Raw genomic sequence first — 22,710 nt, 5'->3', positions numbered from 1 at the left:
TGAGTTTGACATCATCACATCTCAATGCATGCAGAATGAGGCACACAAAGCACAACTGCTATTAACTAATTTACTACTTTACTATTACTTAATTTACTTGTTAGTTCCAAATAGCAGAAAATTGCAGGCCAAATGTATTTATGTTTGAATACATGAGGGTGCGTTATGGCAGTGGTGAGTGTTGGCCAAACTAGCCCAACCATAAAGAGAAATATGTCAGGTTTTAACAGTATATGGAATCTGGACCAAAAATGTTTCAAATGTAGGCAATGCTCATATGGCATTTAAATTTTGTGGCCCAGCTATAAAGCATGTAGTCTTATCAAGGCTGAGTAGGGGCTGTTGTGGCAACCAGATTCGGATGATATCATTGCCCTCATCCAATGGTGATATGTGGGCCAGACAAAGTGGTAAGTGTTGCCCAGCATAGTGCCATTACTCGTTTGTTATCAGGATTGCACATTAGCTGGAGATAGGGAACAGATGGCACATCTCAGCTGACATTTAATTTGACTCTGTTTTATGATGACCTCTACATGTTACAGTTACCTTGTAATACAGAAATACTTGTTTATGAACAATGGCTGTACTGACTTTAGTTTATATACATTAACCTTAATGTATATGCAGACAATTTGCTATGCCAAAAAATTGTGGAAATGTTGATTTCTGGTTTTACTGCAACAAATTTATGGTTGCAAAACAAGAATTAGTACTTAATGTAATTAATGCTATTTACCATATCTGTATGTGTTTTAGTGTGTCAATATGTAACCCTAATTTTCCAGCCCCCAGATATTTTGTCACATTTTAATCTTAATAAGATTTTTTTTACTATTTAAAACTGACAATAATACTACTTGCTTTGATAATTAGGTCAGGACTGAGTAATTCACCACAGCATTGAGCCTTCTCACAGGGTGAGGCCCACAGTTCATGAAGCCACTCATTACACCAAATCCTTTGATTTTCTTCAGTGCAGACAGTGTCCCAGTGTTAACTTGTGCTTCAGCTACACATGGCCCAATGTGCTCAGCAACCACTTTGTGATGGAGCATACACGTCTGATATATGCTATTTTATCTGTATGGCATTAAATGCATTTTTTTTTTTTTTTTACAAATTTTTTGTGTGGTAGGTTGGCCAACTGTGTCAACTTGGCCAACAAAGTCAACTGTGAACTGGAGTACCTCGAAACCACATGTATACCAATATATACAGTGGTGCTTGAAAGTTTGTGCAAAAATTTCTGCATAAATATGACCTAAAACAGCACTTTCACACAAGTCCTAAAAGTAGATAAAGAAAACCAAATTAAATAAATGAAACAAAAATATTATAATTGATCATTTATTTATTGAGGAAAATTATCCAATATTACATATCTGTTAGTGGCAAAAGTATGTGAACCTCTAGGATTAGCAGGTCATTTGTAGGTGAAATTAGAGTCAGGTGTTTTCAATCAGAGGGATGACAATCAATGGGATCAGGTGTGACTGAGTGCCCTGTTTTATTTAAGGAACAGGGATCAATCAAAGTCTGATCTTCACAACACATGTTTGTGGAAGTGTATGGTATGAACAAAGGAGATTTTTGAGGACCTCAGAAAAAGAGTTGTTGATGCTCATCAGGCTGGAAATGGTTACAAAACCATCTCTAAGAGATTGGAATCCACCAATCTACATTCAGACAGATTGTGTACAAATGGAGGAAATTCAAGACCACTGTTACCCTCCCCAGGAGTGGTCTACCAACAAAGACATATAATAGTCCTCGAGGTCACAAAGGAACCCAAGGTAACATCTAAGCAACTAAAGGCCTCACTCACATTGGCTAATATTATATATTGGCTAATATAATAACAATCATATGGACAAACCAGAAGGCTATTGGAAAAAATGTTTTGTTGAAGGATGAGACAAAAAAGTTTTTGGTTTAAATGAGAAGTGTTATTTTGGAGAAAGGAAAACACTGCATTCCAGCATAAGAACCTTATCCCATCTGTGAATCATGCTTTGGGCCTGTTTTGCTGCATCTGGCCCAGGACAGCTTGCCATCATTGATGGAACAATGAATTCTGAATTTTATACCAGCGAAGTCTAAAAGGAAAATGTCAAGCCATCTGTTCATGAACTGAATCCCAAGAGAAAGTGAGTCATGCAGCAAGACAATGACCCTAAGCACACAAATCGTCTTACCAAAGAATGGTTAAAGAAGAATAAAGTTAATGTTTTGGAATGGAAGTCAAAGTCCTGACCTTATTCCAATAGAAATGTTGTGGAAGGACCTGAAGCAAGCAGTTTATGTGAGGAAACCCACCAACATCCCAGAGTTGAAGCTGTTCTGTACTGAATAATGGGCTAAAATTCCTTCAAGCCAATGTGCAGGACTGTTCAACATTTACCGGAAATGTTTAGTTGCAGTTATTGGTGCACAAGGGGGTTACACCAGACAATGAAAGCAAAGGTTCACATGTTTTTGCCACTCACAGATATTTTATATTGGATCATTTCCTCAATAAATAATTGCCCATGTATAATATTTAGTCTCATTTGTTTAATTGGGTTCTCTTTATCCACTTTTAGGATTTGTGTGAAAATCTGATGATGTTTTAGGTGATATTTATGGAGAATTATAGAAAATTCTAAAGGGTTCACAAACCTTCAAACACTACTGCACTGTACATACTACTAGACTATAAGAATGCATGGCAAGCACAGTTAAAAGTTAATGCAAAAATATACACATATATTTGGTTACATTTGAGGCTCCCACATGTAAGAAGTCCAAATGTGGCATTACAACTAGGTTCCATACAGCTTGAAATTGTTAAAATATCTGTCCTTGCCAAGCCATGTCTATTTAGAAAATAAATCCTTAAGCATTGTTGTAAGTAAAATTTGGTACGTTTTTTTTTTATTATTATTTATCAGAGAACATGACCTTGTGATACAGAGGCAATACCCTGGAGGTTGGCATAATCTTAAAGACCAGACCAAAACATGGGCAAATTGTAATACCTTTAACACATGTGCTCATAAGAAACCTTGAAGGACCTTAAATGTAGTTTATTAATACTACAAATGCTATTTTGTTACTCAGGTAAAATCTTAATCATTTGTCTTAAATAAGACTTTTGCTAGTTGCATCAGTCCACATAGCAATCAGAATAATAATGGAATTATCCTATTTCTTTGTATTGTGATTTAGGCTACAATTAGATGTCATAAAGAGCTGCATCAGTAAAACATGACTGTGAAATTCTGTTCTTAAATTTCTACTTTGTATCAGATACATAAAACCACTTGGCTTGAATTTTTCATTGTATCCAGAGAGGCAACAACACTGCACATACCATGGCTGAAAACAACTCATTAAATGTAAGAAAAGTAGAAAACAGCAGGGCAGAAAATGATTATATATTTTATGCTGTGGGTTCAATATTATAATAAAATGAGAAGCAAACACATGTTAACATGCACACAAAGGTTTTCATTGTTGTACTGGAGGTGGAATGTCTGTTAGACATCTGTGTCAGAACTGGGGTGGAATTTTTTATTTTTTTTTGCATGGAAACAAAAGATTCTAGCTGGGAGAAAGTCAAGGCAGAAATGAGGAGAAGGGCAGTGTGGGTCTCTCTAATGTAGAATACTTTGGATGTGATTGCTTTTTGGGGTTATGCTGATCTAACACTTGCTGCTTACAGCTTCACCCAAATTTTCACCCATTGGAAGTGTTTGCTATGGCAACTATAACCAATAATTGCAGGTACACTTAGATAGACACAGAAGCATCACATGGATACTTCTCAAGGATGGCAATCTCTTCATCTGAATAATTTTGTCCACTGAAAAAAGTTTAATGAAAATTTACTGACAGAGTAATATATTATTAGCAAAGTAGTCATTTTAATACAAGAATAATATGATAATAATATAATCAGTGGTTATAATTACAATAAAATTCCATTATTGCAATTGCTTATGCTCTTATGATGATGTTAAATATGAGCAAAGAAGGCGGTGATAAAATTGTCTTTATTGTTTAACCTTTTGACCTTTTGTTCAAAGAATTCACAAAATAATTCGCTCCCATGGATATCAAACAACACAGGTTTATCCAAAAAAAATCTTTGTTAAATATAGGTGTGCAACAATTATTGGCACCTTTTTAGTCAATGCTTTGTGCTACCTCCCTTTGCCAAGATAACAGCTCTGAGTCTTCTCCTATAATGCCTGGTGAGGTTGGAGAATACATGACAAGGTATCTGAGACCATTCCTCCACATAGAATCTCACCAGATCCTTCAAATTCTGAGGTCCACACTGGTGGACTCTCCTTTTCAGTTCACCTCACAGGTTTTCTATGGGTTTCAAGTCATAGGACTGGGATGGTCATGGCAGGACCTTGATTTTGTGGTCAGTAAACCATTTTTGTGCTGATTTTGATGTATGTTTTGGATCATTGTCCTTCTGGAAGATCGAACCATGGTCCATTTTAAGCTTTCTGGCAGCGGCAGTCAGGTTTTCATTTAATATCTGTTGATATTTGATAGAGACCATGATACCATTTATCCTAACAAAATGTCCAGGTCCTCTGGCAGAAAAACAGCCCTAAAACATTAAAGAGCCACCACCATAGTTAACCGTGGGCATGAGCTACTTTTCAATATGGCTACATCTCTGTGTGCACCAAAACCACCTTTTGGTTTCATCTGACCAAATGACCCAATCCCATTTGAAGTTCCAGTAGTCTGGCAAACTGAAGAGGCTTGAGTTTGTTTTTGGATGAGAGTAGAGGATTTTTTTTCTTGAAACCCTTACAAACAACTGGTTGTGATGAAGGTGACTTCGGCAGGGCCGTTTCTGGTCATTTTGGCGCCCTAGGCGAGATTCCTATTGTTGACTCCCCAACCCCCCATCAATCACCAAAACCATCCGCACCTTCCAACGCCATAAAATGTGGGGAAACACTTTTGTATTTTAGAAATAACATTATTAGCATGATACAGAACAGAATGAAAACATATGCTGCATATTGAAATTATTCATGTACAATAACTTTTATACATTTTTCTGTTGACTGCAATTGTTTGGTAGGTCTACACTGGTTGTCATAGTAACAACACTATCTTCAAAATACACTAAACATTAATTTCTGATCACTGTATTTCTCATAGCATTAAAAAAATCCATCATTATTATGCTAATATTCAGTTGCTTAAATTTGTTTTGGGGAACACATGGGGAATTCTTGCTCGGACAGCGTAACATGTGTTGTGTTCATCGTGATGAACTGCTAACAGGTGTTAATAGGTGGCAAAACAGGTATTTACCATCCATAGACTACTTGTCGCATATTTCTATTTCTTTTTCTTATCCTCTTTGTTCTTTTTGCAATACTGAGCTCCTGATGGCTTTGACCTTTTCATGATGAAAGACCATTCAAGCACTGTACATCTCTATCTCTCGTCCTAATAGCGTGCCCACTATCACCAGGGATACCAAATAAATAATTGCATGCAATCATAAAGTGTTGCCTGATTAAAAATAGAAAAAAGCTAAATAACTTACTAATTATTATTATTATTATTATTATTATTAATAATAATAATAATAATAATAATAATAACAACAACAACAACAACAACAACAATCTCTTTCTTGTAAGTGCGGGGACTTTGGAGCGCCCCTAAGCTGGTGGCGCTCTAGGCAATCGCCTAGTTCACCTATGCCTAGAAACGGCTCTGGACTTTGGATTATAGATTTGGAGGCTTTCAGACCCCAAAACGCAACTAACTTCTGCAATTCTCCAGCTATGATCCTTGGAGATTTTTTTGGCCACTCGAACCGTCCTCTTCACAGTGTATTGAGACAATATAGACACACGTCCAATCCAGGTTGATTCATAACATTTCCAGTTGACTGGAACTTCTTAATTATTGCCCTGATGGTGGAAATGGGCATTTTCAATGCTTGTGCTATTTTCTTATAGCCACTTCCCATTTTGTGAAGCTCAACAACCTTGTGCCACACATCATGGCTATATTCCTTGGTCTTACCCATTGTTATGAATGACTAAAGGAATTTGGCCTGTGTGTTATCTCATATTTTTACCCATGTGAAATAGAAAGTCATGGTTGTTGAAGTCAAGTGTCACATAATCCACGTAATGGAGGTTAGGATGGATGCAACCCCCAACCCCAACCCCCAACCCCAACCCCAACCCCCCCCCAGGAGACTGAGCGGTATCCTCAGCTAAGCAGGAAGGCAGAGCGACATCCTCAGCTGAGCAGGAAAGTGGAGTGTTGTCCTCCTTCAACTCTGAACTTGGTTGGTTGTGTCAACAGACTTGGGGGTGAGCAGAACTTGGTTGTCCATGTCAGCAGACTCGGGGGTGGGCAGAACTTGGTTGTCCGTGTCAGCAGACTCGGGCGTGAGCATAACTTGGTTGTCCGTGTCAGCAGACACGGGCTTGATCAGAACTTGGTTGGTCCTGACGTCAGCTTCAGGCGTGAGCAGAACCTGGTTGGTCGTGACGTCGACTTCAGGCGTGAGCAGAACCTGGTTGGTCATGACGAGATCTTGCTTGATCGTGACATCGGTTTCAGGCATGAGGAGGTCTTGGTTGGTCGTGTCAACAGAATCGGGCATGAGCATAACTTGGTTGGTTGTGATGTCGGTTTCAGGCATGAGCAGAACCTGGTTAGTTGTGACGTCGGTTTCAGGCATGAGGACTTGGTTGGTCGTGTCAACAGACTCTGGTGTGAGCAGAACCTGGTTGGTCGTGATAACGTTTTTAGGCGTGAGCAGAAACTGGCTGTCCATATCAGCAGACTCGGGTGTGATCAGAACTTGGTTGTTCGTGACGTCAGCTTCAGGCGTGAGCAGGAACTGGTTTTTCATGACGTCAGTGTCAGGCGTGAGCTGGAGCAGGTTGGTCGTGACATTGGCTTCGGGTGTGAGCAGAACCTGGTTGGTCATGATGTCGGCTTCGACCTGGCACAGGAACTTGGCATGAGCAGAGCTTGGGTTGGCCGTCTCTTCGACCTGGGACAGGAACTTGGTGAGAGCAGAGCTTTGGTTGGCCGTCTCTTTGACCTCAAACAGGAACTTGGCTTGAAAGGTCACCTCTTTGATCTCGGACAGGAACTTTGCTTGAGAAGCCCTCTCTACAAACTTGGACAGGAACTTGGCTTGAGAGGCCGTCTCTTCGACCTCGGACACGAACTTGGCTTGAGAGGTCCCCTCTTCGACCTTGGACAGGAACATGGCTTGGGAGGTCACTTCGTTGACCTCTAACAGGAACTTGATTTTATGCTGGAACTCTGGAGATGAGACAACCTCATGGGTCTCAGGCTGGAACTCGGGATGAGACCGCCTCATGGGTCTGCTGCTGGAGCTCTGGGGGATGAGCCCGCCTCGTGGGTCTCATGTTGAAACTCTGCAGGTGAGACCACCTCATGGGTCTCAGGTTGGAGCTTTTGGGATGAGACCACCCTGTGGGTCTTATGCTGGAGCTCTGGGAATGAGACCGCCTTGTGGGTCTCCTGCTGGAGCTCTGGCGAGGAGGTCACCACACTGACCTCCGGCTGGAGCTCTGCATGTGAGACCACCTCATGGGTCTCAGGTTGGAGCTCTGAAGATGGGGTCACCATGTTGACCTCTGTCTGAAGATCGGCAGAGGAGACCACATAGTGGGTCTTAGGCAGGAGCTTGGAGAAGGAGGTCACCAAGTTTGTCCACTCATAATAGGTGGGGTACGGCCTGCTAGGTGTTTCTGTGAGGCAGGCCTCCTCCAACAGATTCTGCAGGATGGCCCTGGATTCTGGACTGCCAAACACCATCACAAATAGTCCCACAAACTGGAGTTACATTCTCCAGTCCCCTAGATCCCATGGCTACTAAACGCTGTGCCCACTGGCGGGCTGAGCCAAAAAAACGGGTCAACATGAACCTTAGCCATTGTTTCTCGCTGGTCTTGGGGTCTGCTAGGCTTGATAAATAGATCTGGCAGTCAACAAGAAAATACAGTGCATCCGGAAAGTATTCAATGCGCTTCACTTTTTCCACATTTTGTTATGTTACAGCCTTATTCCAAAATGGATTAAATTCATTATTTTCCTCAAAATTCTACAAACAATACCCCATAATGTCAACGTGAAAGAAGTTTGTTTGAAATTTTTGCAAATTTATTAAAAATAAAAAAAAGCACATGTACATAAGTATTCACAGCCTTTGCCATGACACTCAAAATTGAGCTTAGGTGCATCCTGTTTCCACTGATCATCCTTGAGATGTTTCTACAACTTGATTGGAGTCCATCTGTGGTAAATTCAGTTGATTGGACATGATTTGGAAAGGCACACACCTGTCTGTATAAGGTCCCACAGTTAACAATGCATGTCAGTGCACAAACCAAGCCATGAAGTCCAAGGAATTGTCTGCAGACCTCCGAGACAGGATTGTAGGGATTGAAGGGTACAGAAACATTTCTGCAGCATTGAAGGTCCCAATGAGTCACAGTGGCCTCCATCCTCCATAAATGGAAGAAGTTTGGAACCAGCAGGACTCTTCCTAGAGCTGGCCGCCCGGCCAAACTGAGCGATCGGGGGAGAAGGGCCTTAGTCAGTGAGGTGACCAAAAACCCGATGGTCATACTGACAAAGCTCCAGCCTGTCTCTGTGGAGAGAGGAGAACCTTCCGGAAGAACAACCATCTCTGCAGCACTCCACCAATCAGGCCTGTAAGGTAGAGTGGCCAGACAGAAGCCACTCCTCGGTAAAAGGCACATGACAGCCCGCCTGGAGGACTCTCAGACCATGAGAAACAAAATTCTCTGGTCTGATGAAACAAAGATTGAACTCTTTGGCCTGAATGGCAAGCGTCATGTCTGGAGGAAACCAGGCACCACTCATCACCTGGCCAATACCATCCCTACAGTGAAGCATGGTGGTGGCAGCATCATGCTGTGGGGATGTTTTTCAGCGGCAGGAACTGGGAGACTAGTCAGGATCGAGGGAAAGATGAATGCAGCAATGTACAGAGACATCCTTGATGAAAACCTGCTCCAGACCTGCTCTGGACCTCAGACTGGGGCAAAGGTTCATCTTCCAACAGGACAATGACTCTAAGCACACAGCCAAGATAACAAAGGAGTGGAAACAGGACAACTCTGTGAATGTCCTTGAGTGGCCCAGCCAGGGCCCAGACTTGAACCCGATTGAACATCTCTGGAGAGATCTGAAAATGGCTGTGCACCGACGCTCCCCATCCAACCTGATTGAGCTTGAGAGGTCCTGCAAAGAAGAATGGGAGAAAGTGCCCAAAAATAGGTGTGCCAAGATTGTAGCATCATACTCAAAAAGACTTGAGGCTGTAATTGGTGCCAAGGGTGCTTCAACAAAGTATTGAGCAAAGGCTGTGAATACTTATGTACATGTGCTTTTTTTTGTTTTTTATTTTTAATAAATTAGCAAAGATTTCAAACAAACTTGTTGTCAAACAACTTGTCAAACAAACATTGTCATTATGGGTTATTGTGTATAGAATTTTTAGGAAAATAATTAATTTAATCCATTTTGGAATAAGGCTGTAACATAAAAAATGCGGAAAAAGTGAAGTGCTGTGAATACTTTCCAGAAGTACTGTATACAGGGTAGCCAAAAAACCCATCATACCAATCTGGGAGATCTACGAAAGTCCACTGAGGAAACTGGATTGAATCCAAAACTGGGATGGTTTGCTTGCTTTCCTTAGCGTGACGTCTCCTTCATCTTCCTGCTGCATACATGGTGTGGCGAAGTATTCTGTCACATAATCCACATAATGGAGGTTAGGAGGGATGCAAGTGCAGTTAAAGACTTTTATTTGAGAGAGACAGGCAGACAAATCCAAAACACAAGACAATAGCGAGGTCAAGAAACAGGCAAAGGGTCAGGCGATAAACAGGCATAAACAGGGCAAGGCTAGAATCGAGAATGAGAAACGAGATCGAGATCGAGATCCATGAAACAAAACGAGGAACAGGGTATACTCACTTGGTACAGTGATAACACTAATACTTTGCAAAGACATTGTTAGAAAACAGTCTCTTTATACTGTGGAGTGAGTGTGTGAAATTGGATGCAGGTGTGTGTGATTAGAATGAATGAGTGCTCTAGGAATTGCAGTCCATGGCAGCCATGTTTGTAGGCCGCAGTGCAGGATGGGAAATGTAGTCACTCATTTGCTGAGATATGACATCAAGGAACTAGGAAGTCCTGTTCCTAGTCACCCAGGTGTACAAAAAAAATTAAATATCAATGGGAATATACTCCTCATATGAATTCATAGGGGTGCCAGTAATTGTTTCACACATATATTTAACTTTTTTTTCTTTATAAACCTGTGTTGTGTTCACCATTGTTTGATATCCATGAGAGCAGAGTATTTTTGTGATTTTTTTTAACAAAAGATCAAAAGGTTAAACAAAGACAATTTTTCACAGCCTTCTTTACTCATATTAACCAATATTAGTACCAATATTAGTGGAGGGCACTGTATATCAACACACACCATAGTTACATTATGTTAGAATGTACAGTGTTTGTGAAGGTGGGGTATACCTAATCAACTTAGTGTCAAAAAAATAACAAAAAAATATGATTAACAGTTTAAGCAGTATGATAATTTCCTCCAAAAACATAAAATGCATTTACTGATAGTTTCATTTTGATAACGTGAACTCCAGAATTATTGACCTCCTTCCAAAAAATTGACCAAAAATGAATATATAAAATAAATTACTTTGAGCTGGATCTTGTACAGTCCACTCTTCTATGCAGAACATTTCAAGCTTCTTTAAAATCTTATGTTTGTGTACATAGATTGCTCTCTTAAAGTTTTTCAATAAAAAAAAAATAAAAATAAAAATGTAACGCCTAAAAGCATTTCTATTTTTATGTCATTATCTTGTGGAAAATATCCATCTTTAGCCAAGTCTTAACCTCTTGACAGAGGCACTCAGGTTTTATGCTCATAAATTTTGGAGGACTTTTCCTTATATACAGTCCCCATTTTTGCCAAAGATGCCCATGCTGTTCATAGCTAAAATAATAATAATAATAATAATAATAATAATAATAATAATATAAAAAGTCCAATACTGGTGTCATCTGACCACAACATACCACGCCAAGAGTATTTCCAGTGACACTTGGTGAAGTTTCCCTCTCCCATTAGGCATTTCAGGATATAGCAGTATTTTCTAGTTACTGCCAGTGTTTTTTTTTTTTGCCATGTATGAAGTTTTCCATAATGATGACTATACTGTAATTCCTGGGGCTTGGGGAAAAATCAATCAAAGGATAATGAAGTCAGACATTCCACCACCAGGAATTGCAGTCATATATTCACTGCTGTAATGCTGATGGAAATCTCCAAAGAGGGGAGTGGAGAACTGAACAGACAAGACAGGAAAAACGAAAAACAAAAGAAAGATGATGTAACGCGTTTTCCACCTAACTTGGACGGCATAGCTGATGACGCATTTGCAAGATGACGTAAGTTCCAAGAGCACGTACCTATTGCTTGTTTCCCTCTCAATAGGATTTAGCTTTCACTGTGTATTTAGGGTACTGAGTGAATAAATTTTATTTTCTATTATATTTATTTTACATGTTTTTTTTTTTTAAATCTATTTTAAAGTTAAAGGTCGAATGAAGTGACATATACTATACGTATACACATCATTATTGGCTTACATCAGATTCAGTTCAGTTGTTAAATTTGGTTAAATAGTATAAAAGCAGTTTAAAGTTAGAAGTTTGTTGGCTTTCTATATTCCTTTGCTGGCTTTTTTGTTTTTCGCTTTTCTTTTTTCTTTCGTCTTTTTTTACTCCTTTATTCCCGTAAACAGCGCGGAGGGAAAGTTTGGTCTCGTGTTTCCTGTTGGGGGCGGAGTTTAACTCGCCAACTACAGAACCGGAGGCTGTGGGACTTCAGAAGAAAGCGACGTCGCTGTTGAAAGCTGCTTTTGTGTAACTCAAAATCTAAAGCTACGTTTAAAGCGTTTCAAACTATCTCGTAGGAATACGTTTTGTCTTGGTGGGTGTTTTAAACTGTTGGATTCCAAGATGCTGAACGTGTCCCTTGTGTTGGTTTTATTGGCTGCTGCTGCCTTCGCCGAGTCGGTAAGTGACTTCGAGCTGACGTTAAGCCTGATATCTATCAGTCCAGGCTAACTAACCAGCTAATTTAATATGGTTATTTATCTATCTGTCTAACCTGTTAGGGTTTTTTTTTCGGTGGGGCTAATTAAACTTGGTCAATTTACGTTAGCTTTATTTAGTGTAAGAGTGGACAAGCAGTTTTTGCCTCGTACTATAACTGACCTGTGTTTTAACAAAACACTCTGCGAACAGTTTTAATTAGCAAGTGCGCTATACAGTGGCATAGTTTAGACTGAGGTAGTCGGTTGTCCTGCTAGCTAACTCAGCCGTTGTCCCACATTGTTAATACACGTTATAAAGCGACACGGGCTCTTAAACGTTAGTAGGAAATTCATACATTTGTTAGCAATTATTTAATAAATAACAAGTAATGTAGTTTAAGTAATGTAAGGAAGTATTGTGTTTAAGTATTGTAATTATGATCATTATTTTGTCTGCATGTGATTCAGTGTCTGAAAATTCTTGACTAGCTGCATGTTTTAAGGTTTTATTAATGTCTAAAATATTGATGTTAGTTTTCTGAGTTGCCTGCTCAGAAAATCACTTAAAAGTGCTGAAAACTTGATAGCAAACCCATCACTTACTGTTCTATTCTCCCTGTAATCAGCTACAGATTAAGCACTTCCAAATTAATTACGTCCTTCATTTGTTTTGGTCACGGAGGTTGTCTTTTTTTCAGTGCTTTGTGGCTGAAACATCTGTGTGTGACATGATATAAAGTCTTGTGCCATGACTTGTTTCGCAGTAGGAAATAATGGACATGTACAGATGTTCCGCTGAACCAGAGCTGAAATAGAAAGGAATCCCACCTAGTGTGTGTGGTCGGTCAGCCACAATAACACACAAGCACACAAACAAAATGCAAATGTCCTGAGAAAAAAACTTTCCATTTGCGCTTTTGGAATATTGTGTACAAACCCCTGATCTTGGTTTTGCGCCTGTATTTAATTTCCTATTGTGAGGTGATCTAGAGCTTTAACTGTACTGTTCTTTCATTCTCCCAGCAATCATAATAGTCAGCTGGACCAAAGTATCTAATCGCTGATAATTGGGTATACAATGTGATATCTTCTTTATATTGTTTGTACTTTCAGTTCTCTTCAAGTCCAGTATAGGTAATTGTCATTCCATGAAAAATGGAACATGCCGTTTATTGGCACATGCCTAAACCAAAAAATACATTAATAGAGTTGCTTTTCTGTTAAACCTTTTGATTCTTTATGCTAAATGTGGTAGCACATGTTAAAATATCCACTCAGAGAAACCACAACATTCCTCAGAACCATCAAAAAGCATCACATATTCCCTTTCATTTCCCCCTCCTCCTCCTCATCTTCCTCTTATAGCATTTTCTGTGGAATTTGACCCCTTGTGGCCTAGATCAGCCTTCCTTTGGGAATTCACACACTCGGGTGGACTTAAATGGTCCAGATCTTTTGTTGTTTAGTCTTCTTCCAGCCACTGGACAAGAGATGGGCTTAAACTCAGGCATGGTGTTAATTTGAGTAAAGATCAGCGCTCTCTCTCTCTCTCTCTCTCTCTCTCTCTCTCTCTCTCTCTGTCTCTGTCTCTTTTGGATGCATATAAATATGCACTCTGGGTGATGAGAAAAAATGTGAATATGATGGTTTGTTTGTTTGTTTGATGGTAGCACTGGGGTCTAATATGCAGTACTGATATTAAACTTATGCTATCCATGTTATCCTTTCCATTAATCTGGCAGATTCATATCTGTAGAATGACACATAAGTGGAGCAGAATCCCGTCCAAGCAGTTGAAAGTTAATTATTAAAGATAACCAAAGGACTTCTGTTAATTTTTTTTTTTATTAATGCAGACTTTGTCATACAGTTGACTTCAACATCAGTCTGGTTTTGTGGGAAAAGATTAACACACTGATAATGTTATTCCCTTTGAGTAACAGTAATGTCTGACTGTTAAATAGTGCCCAGAGCTGAATGTGAATATTTTTCCTGGTAATAGAACAACATTCATGCATAGTTACATTACTGGGGAAGAATTTCTACTTGGAAAAGCACTACACTAAAAGCCTTGCCAGGAAAAGCAGTTTCACTCCCATTTTGGGAGGAGGGATTACCATAATCAGCCTGTTTATGTGCATACCACGTGATTCACTGTACTTGTTTGATTTGGGTCATCACAGGGTGCTCACCACTATTTGGGTCAGTTTTTTTTTTTTTTTTAAATCATTTCACTAGAATGTAATCTCCAGTGAATGTCAGAGCAGTGAACTTGATAAATGTTTTCACCAAGATGTAATAATGTTTTCTGCATTGCTGTCCACTGATCTATAAAATCTCTTTGCTGAATGGTATGTTGGCATGTTGAGAAGCCTCATTAGTATCTGTGGCAACAGACCAAAAAAAAACCATAATCTGTCTTAAAGAAAAAAAGTAACCATCAACATTGCCTTTTTTGACGGAAGTATAGCCTACTACTGTTAAGTTTAGTATTCTTTACCGCCTGCTGGATGCTAATGTCTAGCTACCACCAAAAATAATTTATTACCCCTTTGTCCCCAAAACACCTGAATAATCACATTTGCAATACTCAAACAACGGTACATTACTTGGCGACATTTTTATAAATTTAGAATATGAGAAAATGGAAAATATTCTCTTCACTATACTTTATATTTACTGAGTCGATTTTTCCATTACATACTTTATTTTTCCATTACACATCGCTCATTGCAAAGGTATGAAATAATTTACACTCAATAGGAAACATTTCATAGTACGATGCAGTTACATCAGCGAAATGTTGGAGTACTGTTGGAATGAGGGAGCTACAAGGTCAACTTTGAATGAAGCAAAACTCTGATGTTTTCTTATCAGTTTAATATGGATAGATGATTTTAAATTCATTTTAAGAGTCTAAAATTTATCAATTTATCAGTTTTTTGAACTGTGAAACTGAGAGAGCAGGCAGATGGTACATAGTGAACAAGACATCAGACAGTTAAGAAAGCTTTAAAACAGAAAAAGCTAGGAAACAGAATGAATCTAAACTGAATTGGTATTGTACTGTAGTCCATTAAATATTACATCCTAAAACACTTGAATTGAGTTTTGGTTCAGCACCCCATGTTTGTATTTACCGATACCTAAAACAAGCTACCTCCACCATTGAGCAGTTGTCTTGTCCAGAAGTATCATCAACCTGTATGTTTACAAAATTCTGATTTGGTCTAATCGAAACAAGTTTTGATTTTTGCATAGAAAACCAGAAATTGTGCTGAGGGAAATATTATGCAAACGGTGCAGTATTTTTTGCTCATTTCAGAACTAGATAGTTGAGTGAATATAGACTTCAGAGACTGCCACAGCCCTCATGCTGTCCTCATGTCATATTTTTTCCATGCAAGTGCTTTGGAATATAAAATACCCCAAAATATTAATAGTTCCGTACTAAAACATCTAGTTTTCATGTAAATAGTTCTCTCTCACCTCTGTTTAGATTTGATTTCTCTTTTTGTTTTGCCTCAACAGTGCAGAACCAAACGTTTAGGCTTTATTAAATTTGAGCTCTGCCCTGTTCCAATGAGCCACTTAATGAGCAGCTTAATTAGTAAAAAAAAAAAATGTGCAGGGTGGTGGTACTCCAGGACCAGGATTGAGAAACACTGCCTTAAGAGATTTTTCAGCTAACCACTTCCCATATGAAAGGCCAGAATTTTCTGCTAGTATAGTGTTTTCATTTGCCAGGTGAAAAGTATGGTCATAATAACCGCAAAGCCAAGCAGTGCCTGTCCACAATCTGCATGTCGAAAATAGAAAATATTTGACCATGAATTTAAAATGAAAATCATTTGACCACTTTTTTCATTATTTCAGCATAATCAAAAATACCCATGTTAACTAGAATACCTCAGTTGCAGGTTGGACAATTGGGCTGCTCTCATTTCATGGTTTTGTGTAGCAAAACCGGAAACTTTCAGTCGTCACTTTGCCTACATTCACCTCTCAATGAAAATGCATGGGGGTCGAGAGAATTATGTGAAAAGCCTTTTATTCTATAAAGCATAATGGGAGTGTTTTCATCTTGGCATTGTACAGTACATAGAAGAAGACTATAAATAGCTGCTTTGAAGGTGGAATGCTTCTACAGTGTGAGAGGCATACTCGTAGTGTATATAGAGCAAATGGATCTGGGCTTGAATACAATATCCATCTTTTCCAAGCAGTAGGATCATGTTTTGTCTCTAGGGACATAGAGTGTGCTGAGTTATACAGGTATAACTATATAGATCACACGTTTTTGTACTATTATGTGATAAAATGCAGGAAGTGGGATTGTCATGAATTCAATAAGGAATGTATTACTAACAGAGTAAAAAGCCTTCTTGATTTTGTTAGAAGATCTAGTAGACAGCAGCAGTTTTCTACAATCATTTCTCAAATACTTCCTTCAGATGTCAGATTTTGCTTTGCTTTTTCTTTAGTTATTAAGTGTTGGGTACTTTCCTCAGCAGTATATTCTGTGTAGTATGGTTGGGTCTTTTTCTCTTTCATGAAAGTTGTAGGTGTCTTCTTAGACATTGGTTCTTGTGGGTTGTTCTCTTCAATTTTGAACTGGTGTGGTTCTCAGAACCTTTCTCTGAGCAAGTTATTCAGCATTTTCTCTTTCTGCTCAAGAGTGTTTGAGCTGGTGTGGTTTTCTATATAATTTCTTAAAGGCAGGGGAGTTTTTCAGGGGGGCTTACACAAGTGCTTTCTGACTGCTCACTGTATGGCTTCCTCTTAGTGGCTTTATATTTCTTTACAAATGAGAGCGCAGAGCTGACTTCAGTTTCATGTGGTATTTGCATAATCCTGGTTTCCTGGAATGGGTCTGGCCTTTTGTGTCAGCCACTGCAGTAACTTCCCTTGTAAAAACCCCCTTTGTAGCTTATGAAATCATTTAATACCTTTTAATATGTTATTGGATAAATTCACATAATTTGTTTTGTTGTTACACTAACTGAGAAACATGGGAGAAACATCTCTCCTGAATGTACAAGAGTTGGAAACAGTTTGGATTCAGTTAATTTGAGTTGTGTTTATATACCTTCGTGGTGTTAAGTTGGTGTTAAGCTATTATGGTTATTCGCAGGTTTTTGGTACACAAGTTTGAGGAGATATAAAGACTCTCCCCTGTGTCTAGAACTGTAGGTAAACCTGTGCCTACATGTTTCCTATCAAGTCTTCCTTTTATATTTACATTTACGGCATTTGGCTAATGCCCTTATCCAGAGGAAAATACAGAAGTGCTTTGGAGTTTTTATCAAGAAATACATCCCAATACTTTTATGGAGCAGTAGAAAAACTCACAGTAAACAGGTGTGAAAGAAAACAGAAATGTGAAGTAGTAAGACAAATGTATCAAAGCAGCATGTGAGAATGTAGACACTTGGAGAAGGAGATAGTTACCCTTATACACCAGACCATTTGACACAAGGTCACCTGATTCAGTGGATCTCACCATAGGGCCATGGTTTTTATTTAAAATAGGTGTTGCTCTGCCGGTTTACACAAGGTCCTTATTTACACCAGGTTAAAGGACTGACATACTAGCAAATATGTGACAGCGTGTAGACAAAGAAAAACTGAGTCAGTGATGCATGATTCACTGTGTTGGGCTGTGTTGAATGTGGCACCCAATCCCACACACCTACTTGTCTTTTTAGCAGTCCAAAATCGTTAAGGCTTTTACTGCCATGGCAACATGAGAAATAAATAGGTCACCTGTCTAAGACCGGAACTGTAGCATTCCAGAGATTCCTCTCCTTTTGCTAGTAGTAGACATGAGAATTGGAAGTATATTATCCATTTGTTTATATATTGTCCATTTGTTGATTTACTTAATGAAAACACTGTTTAGCTGACTATGGTCCTTTAGCATTCAAGTCTTCTTTTATTGGCTTAAATTATGCATGACATAAAAGGTGCACTAATCCTCTGGTCCAGGTTAATTTTGAGGTTGAGTTTATCAGTGAGTGTAGTCTGACAAAGGTCAGCTGAGTGGATGAATAACACACAGTTGTGATCCACCCATTCTTGTGTACATAGAAACCAGCTTTAAATGTTACTATATCAATCCAGACTGATTAAACCAGTCAAGTGTTACTCAAGATGAAACCCAACAATGGCTAATTTAGACCTTTCTGCCAGTAAATGAAGAATGTTTTATTTGTAGGTTACATGCTTCATGGCTTTCATTATCCTTTTATTACCTTGCATTTTCCACATGGCTTAGCTCTACTAACAGAATTAGCTCAATTGTTGTCTTTTATTTATACTTTCTAGTAATCATTGAAATTTCAGAGATGACAACATGACTGTTGCTTTGCTTCTGAAGAACAAACTGTACATTTAGCCTAAATGTCAAATCCAATTAATGGACCCCATTTACACCTCACTATTTCATGTGTCTTGAGATATCGTCCACATAAAATGTGGCCAAGTCTCATATAAAACAGCTTTAGACCAATGGCCTGAGATGTATTTTTACCATATGTTTATAAAAGTGTAAAAGCATATTTTAGTGTAAAAGCAACTCTTCAAGTTACACTTTACAACAAAAACCCCTCCCAATATGTGATTCATATGATCTATGAATGTCAAGGTTGGTGCCTTTAAAAAAAAAAAAAAAAGTTATGTTAAAAAATTGCATTTAAAAAATCACAATTTTTGATGCCTCAACCATCATCGTAAAACATCTAAACAAGGAACAGTACTGGAAGTTAGTGTTGGAATGTAATGAGGTAATTCCAGTCTTTCAGACAGGAGATGCATTTGACTGCATGTGTAAATGCTTGTGGTTAAAATCTTGTCAGTTCAGATAGAAGGCACACAAAATAGCCAGGTGTTTGGCCCTATTGTTTAGCAAAAAGACATTTACTGTGCTCAGGATTGTTGTGATATCAGTAATTTCTGTATAAGTTGAATCATATAGATAAGGGCCAGTCTCCAAGGTTGGTGTCTCCAAGGTTATGGCTCTATCAGACTGAATTTTAAGCACAAAAGACTCTTTATGATATACATCAAGTCTTCATATTTGCTTACTGAACTCTAAATGCATTGATAGTGATTTGAATAATATATTGGGCTTCATTGATAAATAATAAGTGGTCTGGTCTTGTGTCCCTTCTTATGTAGATGAATTAATATTTATTTGTGTGCATGCAGGTACGAGAGACAGAAACATGGATGCCTCCAAAGGCTGAGGAATCACATGGTGACCTCGACTCGTCTGGTGATTTCATTTTCCCCATTGAGGACAGCACAACATTTGATGATGAGGACGAGGGCAATTATGAGGACACAGAAGACTATGATGACATGTCAGGCTCTGGTGATGACAAGTCATTAGTGTATGAAGACTCGGTAACAGCCTCTGAGGTAGGTGATCCAGCATATAAAAGTATTAAATAGCTGAGCAGGTTTAATTGAAACAAAATTAATAGACAGAAATACTACATAATGTGTATGATGTAAGAAATACTATCTTGCTAAAAAAAATTTTTTGTCTGCCTCTTAGCCTGAAGAGTTTGATAATCGCATCCCAGACATAGAGCCCCCGGTTCAGCCTCGGCCAACAGATAATGAGATCCAACTGGTGAGACAGAACGAAGTTGCTCACCCACCCAGTGTCCTGTTGTCTCATGCAGGAGAACAGAACATCTTTAACAAGACAGAAGTGCTGGCCGGTAAGATAGATCAATCAGATTGATTCGGAAACATAAAAATGGGGTTGCTCTCATGGTGTATGAGACATGGATCATATATTAGACTGATACTTTGCACCTGCATAAAAATGTCCACCTAACTCTTGTATCCCTAAAATATACTTCAGTTAATAAATGAATTATTAGCTAAAAGTACATATAAAAGCCACTACCGAACAGCTAATACTAAACAGCCATAACAGCTATAGTGGCTCCTCCGTGTCCCCAAAGAGGACATAGGCCAGACATACCTGGACTCAGGTATTGCTCATTTACCCAGACAAACAATAAACACAAAGTAAATGTATAAACAATGGACAGTAGGAAAGGTTTGAATATTACTTGAAAAAAATAATGGACTCTGTTAAGTCTGTTTATATAATTTTATTGTATATTTTATTTACTTTTTATATTTGTATTCTTTTTAGCTGTTATTGCTGGTGGTGCTGTTGGATTGCTTTTTGCTGTGCTTCTTATCCTCCTCCTCATCTACCGCATGAAGAAAAAGGATGAAGGCAGCTACGATTTGGGCAAGAAACCCATTTACAAGAAAGCTCCCACCACCGAGATCTACGCATGAGCACAAACATACTTTAGCTAACTCAAATATGAACTCTGAACTGTCAACTCACACAGTGCCTCTGAAGCACAGCCTGGCTCCATCTCTCTGTGCAGCCTGAGAAACTGCAATCCAGCATCTCAAATGAAACCATGATTACTCTGACTGTTTCTTTGAATTTAACTTTATCAGGAGAGAAGGTGCTCTGTTGCAGCCTGCACTGTATAAGTCCAGGTATTTTCCTTTTTGTGTCTGGTTTCCAATTGTTTTGCTCAAAGTTAATAGCCATTGTGTTCCCTTTCTTTATTTCCCTGTTTTGTAACACTAAAAGGTGCGAATGGTCCATTTTGTGGGTAAAAAATATGGATTCAGAGTCTTTACAAAACTTTGAAACCGTCAAAACTGACTTTGCACATGTCTGTGTCATTTAGCAGAAGCACGTGCTGTACATGCTGGGGAATGATAGCCTTTTGCTTTTAAAGAAACTGTGCTGAATAATTTTCATTCTTGGTGCAAAGTGGTAGAAATTGACACTTGACAATTGAGAACATGTTGTTTATCTCTAACATTAATGCAGGTTTATTTTTAACACAGCATACATTCCATATGTCTAGTGTATTAATTATGAATGATCATGTTTCAGACTAAAATAATTAAGTAGTCTGGTCTTTGAGTTTAGCTGCTCCTCTTACTCTAAGTTGATGTGTGAATATTTTTGCAGAAGAAAGATCTCTGCAAACAGTTTGCGCATTTCCAGGGGTCTGTAAATAGCCGTTTGAATATGGTGAAAATGTACATGTCGGTACTTGGCCATTTTTGGCAAACTTCTATTTACCAAATATTTAAATGCCAAAATAATTCTCTTCTTGTTTTGTCCTGGTATTGAGTATGAAAATTAAACATGGAGTGAGTGACTCTCTTCATTGGCTATATATTGCTTCTTTACCAGTGCAAAATGGGAGTCTCGAATTAATGACTTGTACTAACTTTTGTTCTGTTTCTCAGTGTTTTTATAGTTGACTTTTTCTGTCTCTTTTCAGTGTTTCATATAATACTTATATTTTATTATTATTGTGTTAATTTAACTTTTGAATAGACTATTTTATTGCCTCCCTTCAGGTCGGGGGTTTCTCCCCATCTAAGCTGTATATGTAATTTAGAAAAAAGAAATCTATACACTAGTGAAAGATTTTTTCAAAGACTTTTGATGCATTTTTATATTGTAAGAGTTTTTATTTCTTTAGTCCTTTTTAAGTAATATCTATTTATATTTTGTAGAAGGATACTCATACTAGTAACAGGGTGAATGAATGAGCCATGTAATTTGCATGGGGTGAAAGTAAGAAAATTTGCTGCTTTTTTCATTCAACACATGATGTGAAATCACCAATTTAGTAAATATATCAGTGGATTGTTGGTTTCTGTATGCAGGTTCTAATCTGATCAGAAATAAAGCTATTTTTGTGCACATTAATTGTCTGTCATTTCGTATATTTGGTCTGTAATGGGTTGCATTGTGTCCTAGAACATCTTAGTCAAGTGGTCAAGTGCCTGCTTTTGAATCAGTACAGTCCCCTCTGAAACTATTGGAACAGCAAGGCCAATTCATTTGTTTTTGCTGTAGACTGAAGACATTTGGGTTTGAGATCAAAAGATGAATGTGATAAGAATTTAGAATTTCAACTTTTATTTCATGGTTTTTATATGCAGGTGTGTTAAGCAACAGGCAATTTTGTATCGGACCACCCAATATGTAGGTGAGCAAAAATATTGAAACATACAACTGACTGGTGCTATTGTTAGTTTATTAAACAATAAACAGCAGTGAACAACTACTCTTGGTTTTAGCATTCAGTTTCCCCTGTGAAGACTGGATTTGTTAAAAAAGATAAGCAAACATGAAGATCAGAGAGCTGTCTATGGGAGAAAAGCAAGCCATGTTTAAGCTAATCGGCATGTTTAAGCTAGTCTCCTTCTCATGAGCAATGCCCATGAGAAGGAGACTCCTCATAGAGTTCAGTGTCATGGTAGAGGCCTGGTTTCCAGCCCACCTATAGTCCATTGTGATGTCGTCCACTTATGCAATGCTGTTCAGGTTTGGTTTCATGGAACCCTGTGAGGTCAATCGGTTGTTTTACAAAATTGGTGACGTGACCTTGTGCAGAAAATGGGTTTCACCACAAGGCCATCCCAGAGTCATCTGGCCACCAAT

The 22,710-nt window shown here is 38.5% G+C and overlaps 1 protein-coding gene across 1 annotated transcript; it reads left to right on the top strand.

Moving 5' to 3' along the window:
* The first annotated feature begins 11,916 nt into the window (after positions 1-11,916).
* On the top strand, positions 11,917-21,966 carry sdc4 (syndecan 4). Its single transcript, XM_053635775.1, has 4 exons — positions 11,917-12,171; positions 19,401-19,613; positions 19,753-19,921; positions 20,368-21,966. The coding sequence occupies exons 1-4, from the start codon at positions 12,115-12,117 to the stop codon at positions 20,517-20,519; spliced, it is 591 nt and encodes a 196-aa protein (XP_053491750.1). The 5' UTR covers positions 11,917-12,114; the 3' UTR covers positions 20,520-21,966.
* Positions 21,967-22,710: the final 744 nt, after the last annotated feature.

The sequence above is a fragment of the Ictalurus furcatus genome, chromosome 11, assembly GCF_023375685.1.
Source record: "Ictalurus furcatus strain D&B chromosome 11, Billie_1.0, whole genome shotgun sequence".
In the NCBI taxonomy this organism is placed as follows: Eukaryota; Metazoa; Chordata; class Actinopteri; order Siluriformes; family Ictaluridae; genus Ictalurus; species Ictalurus furcatus.
The sequence above is the reverse complement of the archived record's forward strand: the minus strand, read 5'-3'. Positions and strand labels throughout refer to the sequence as shown.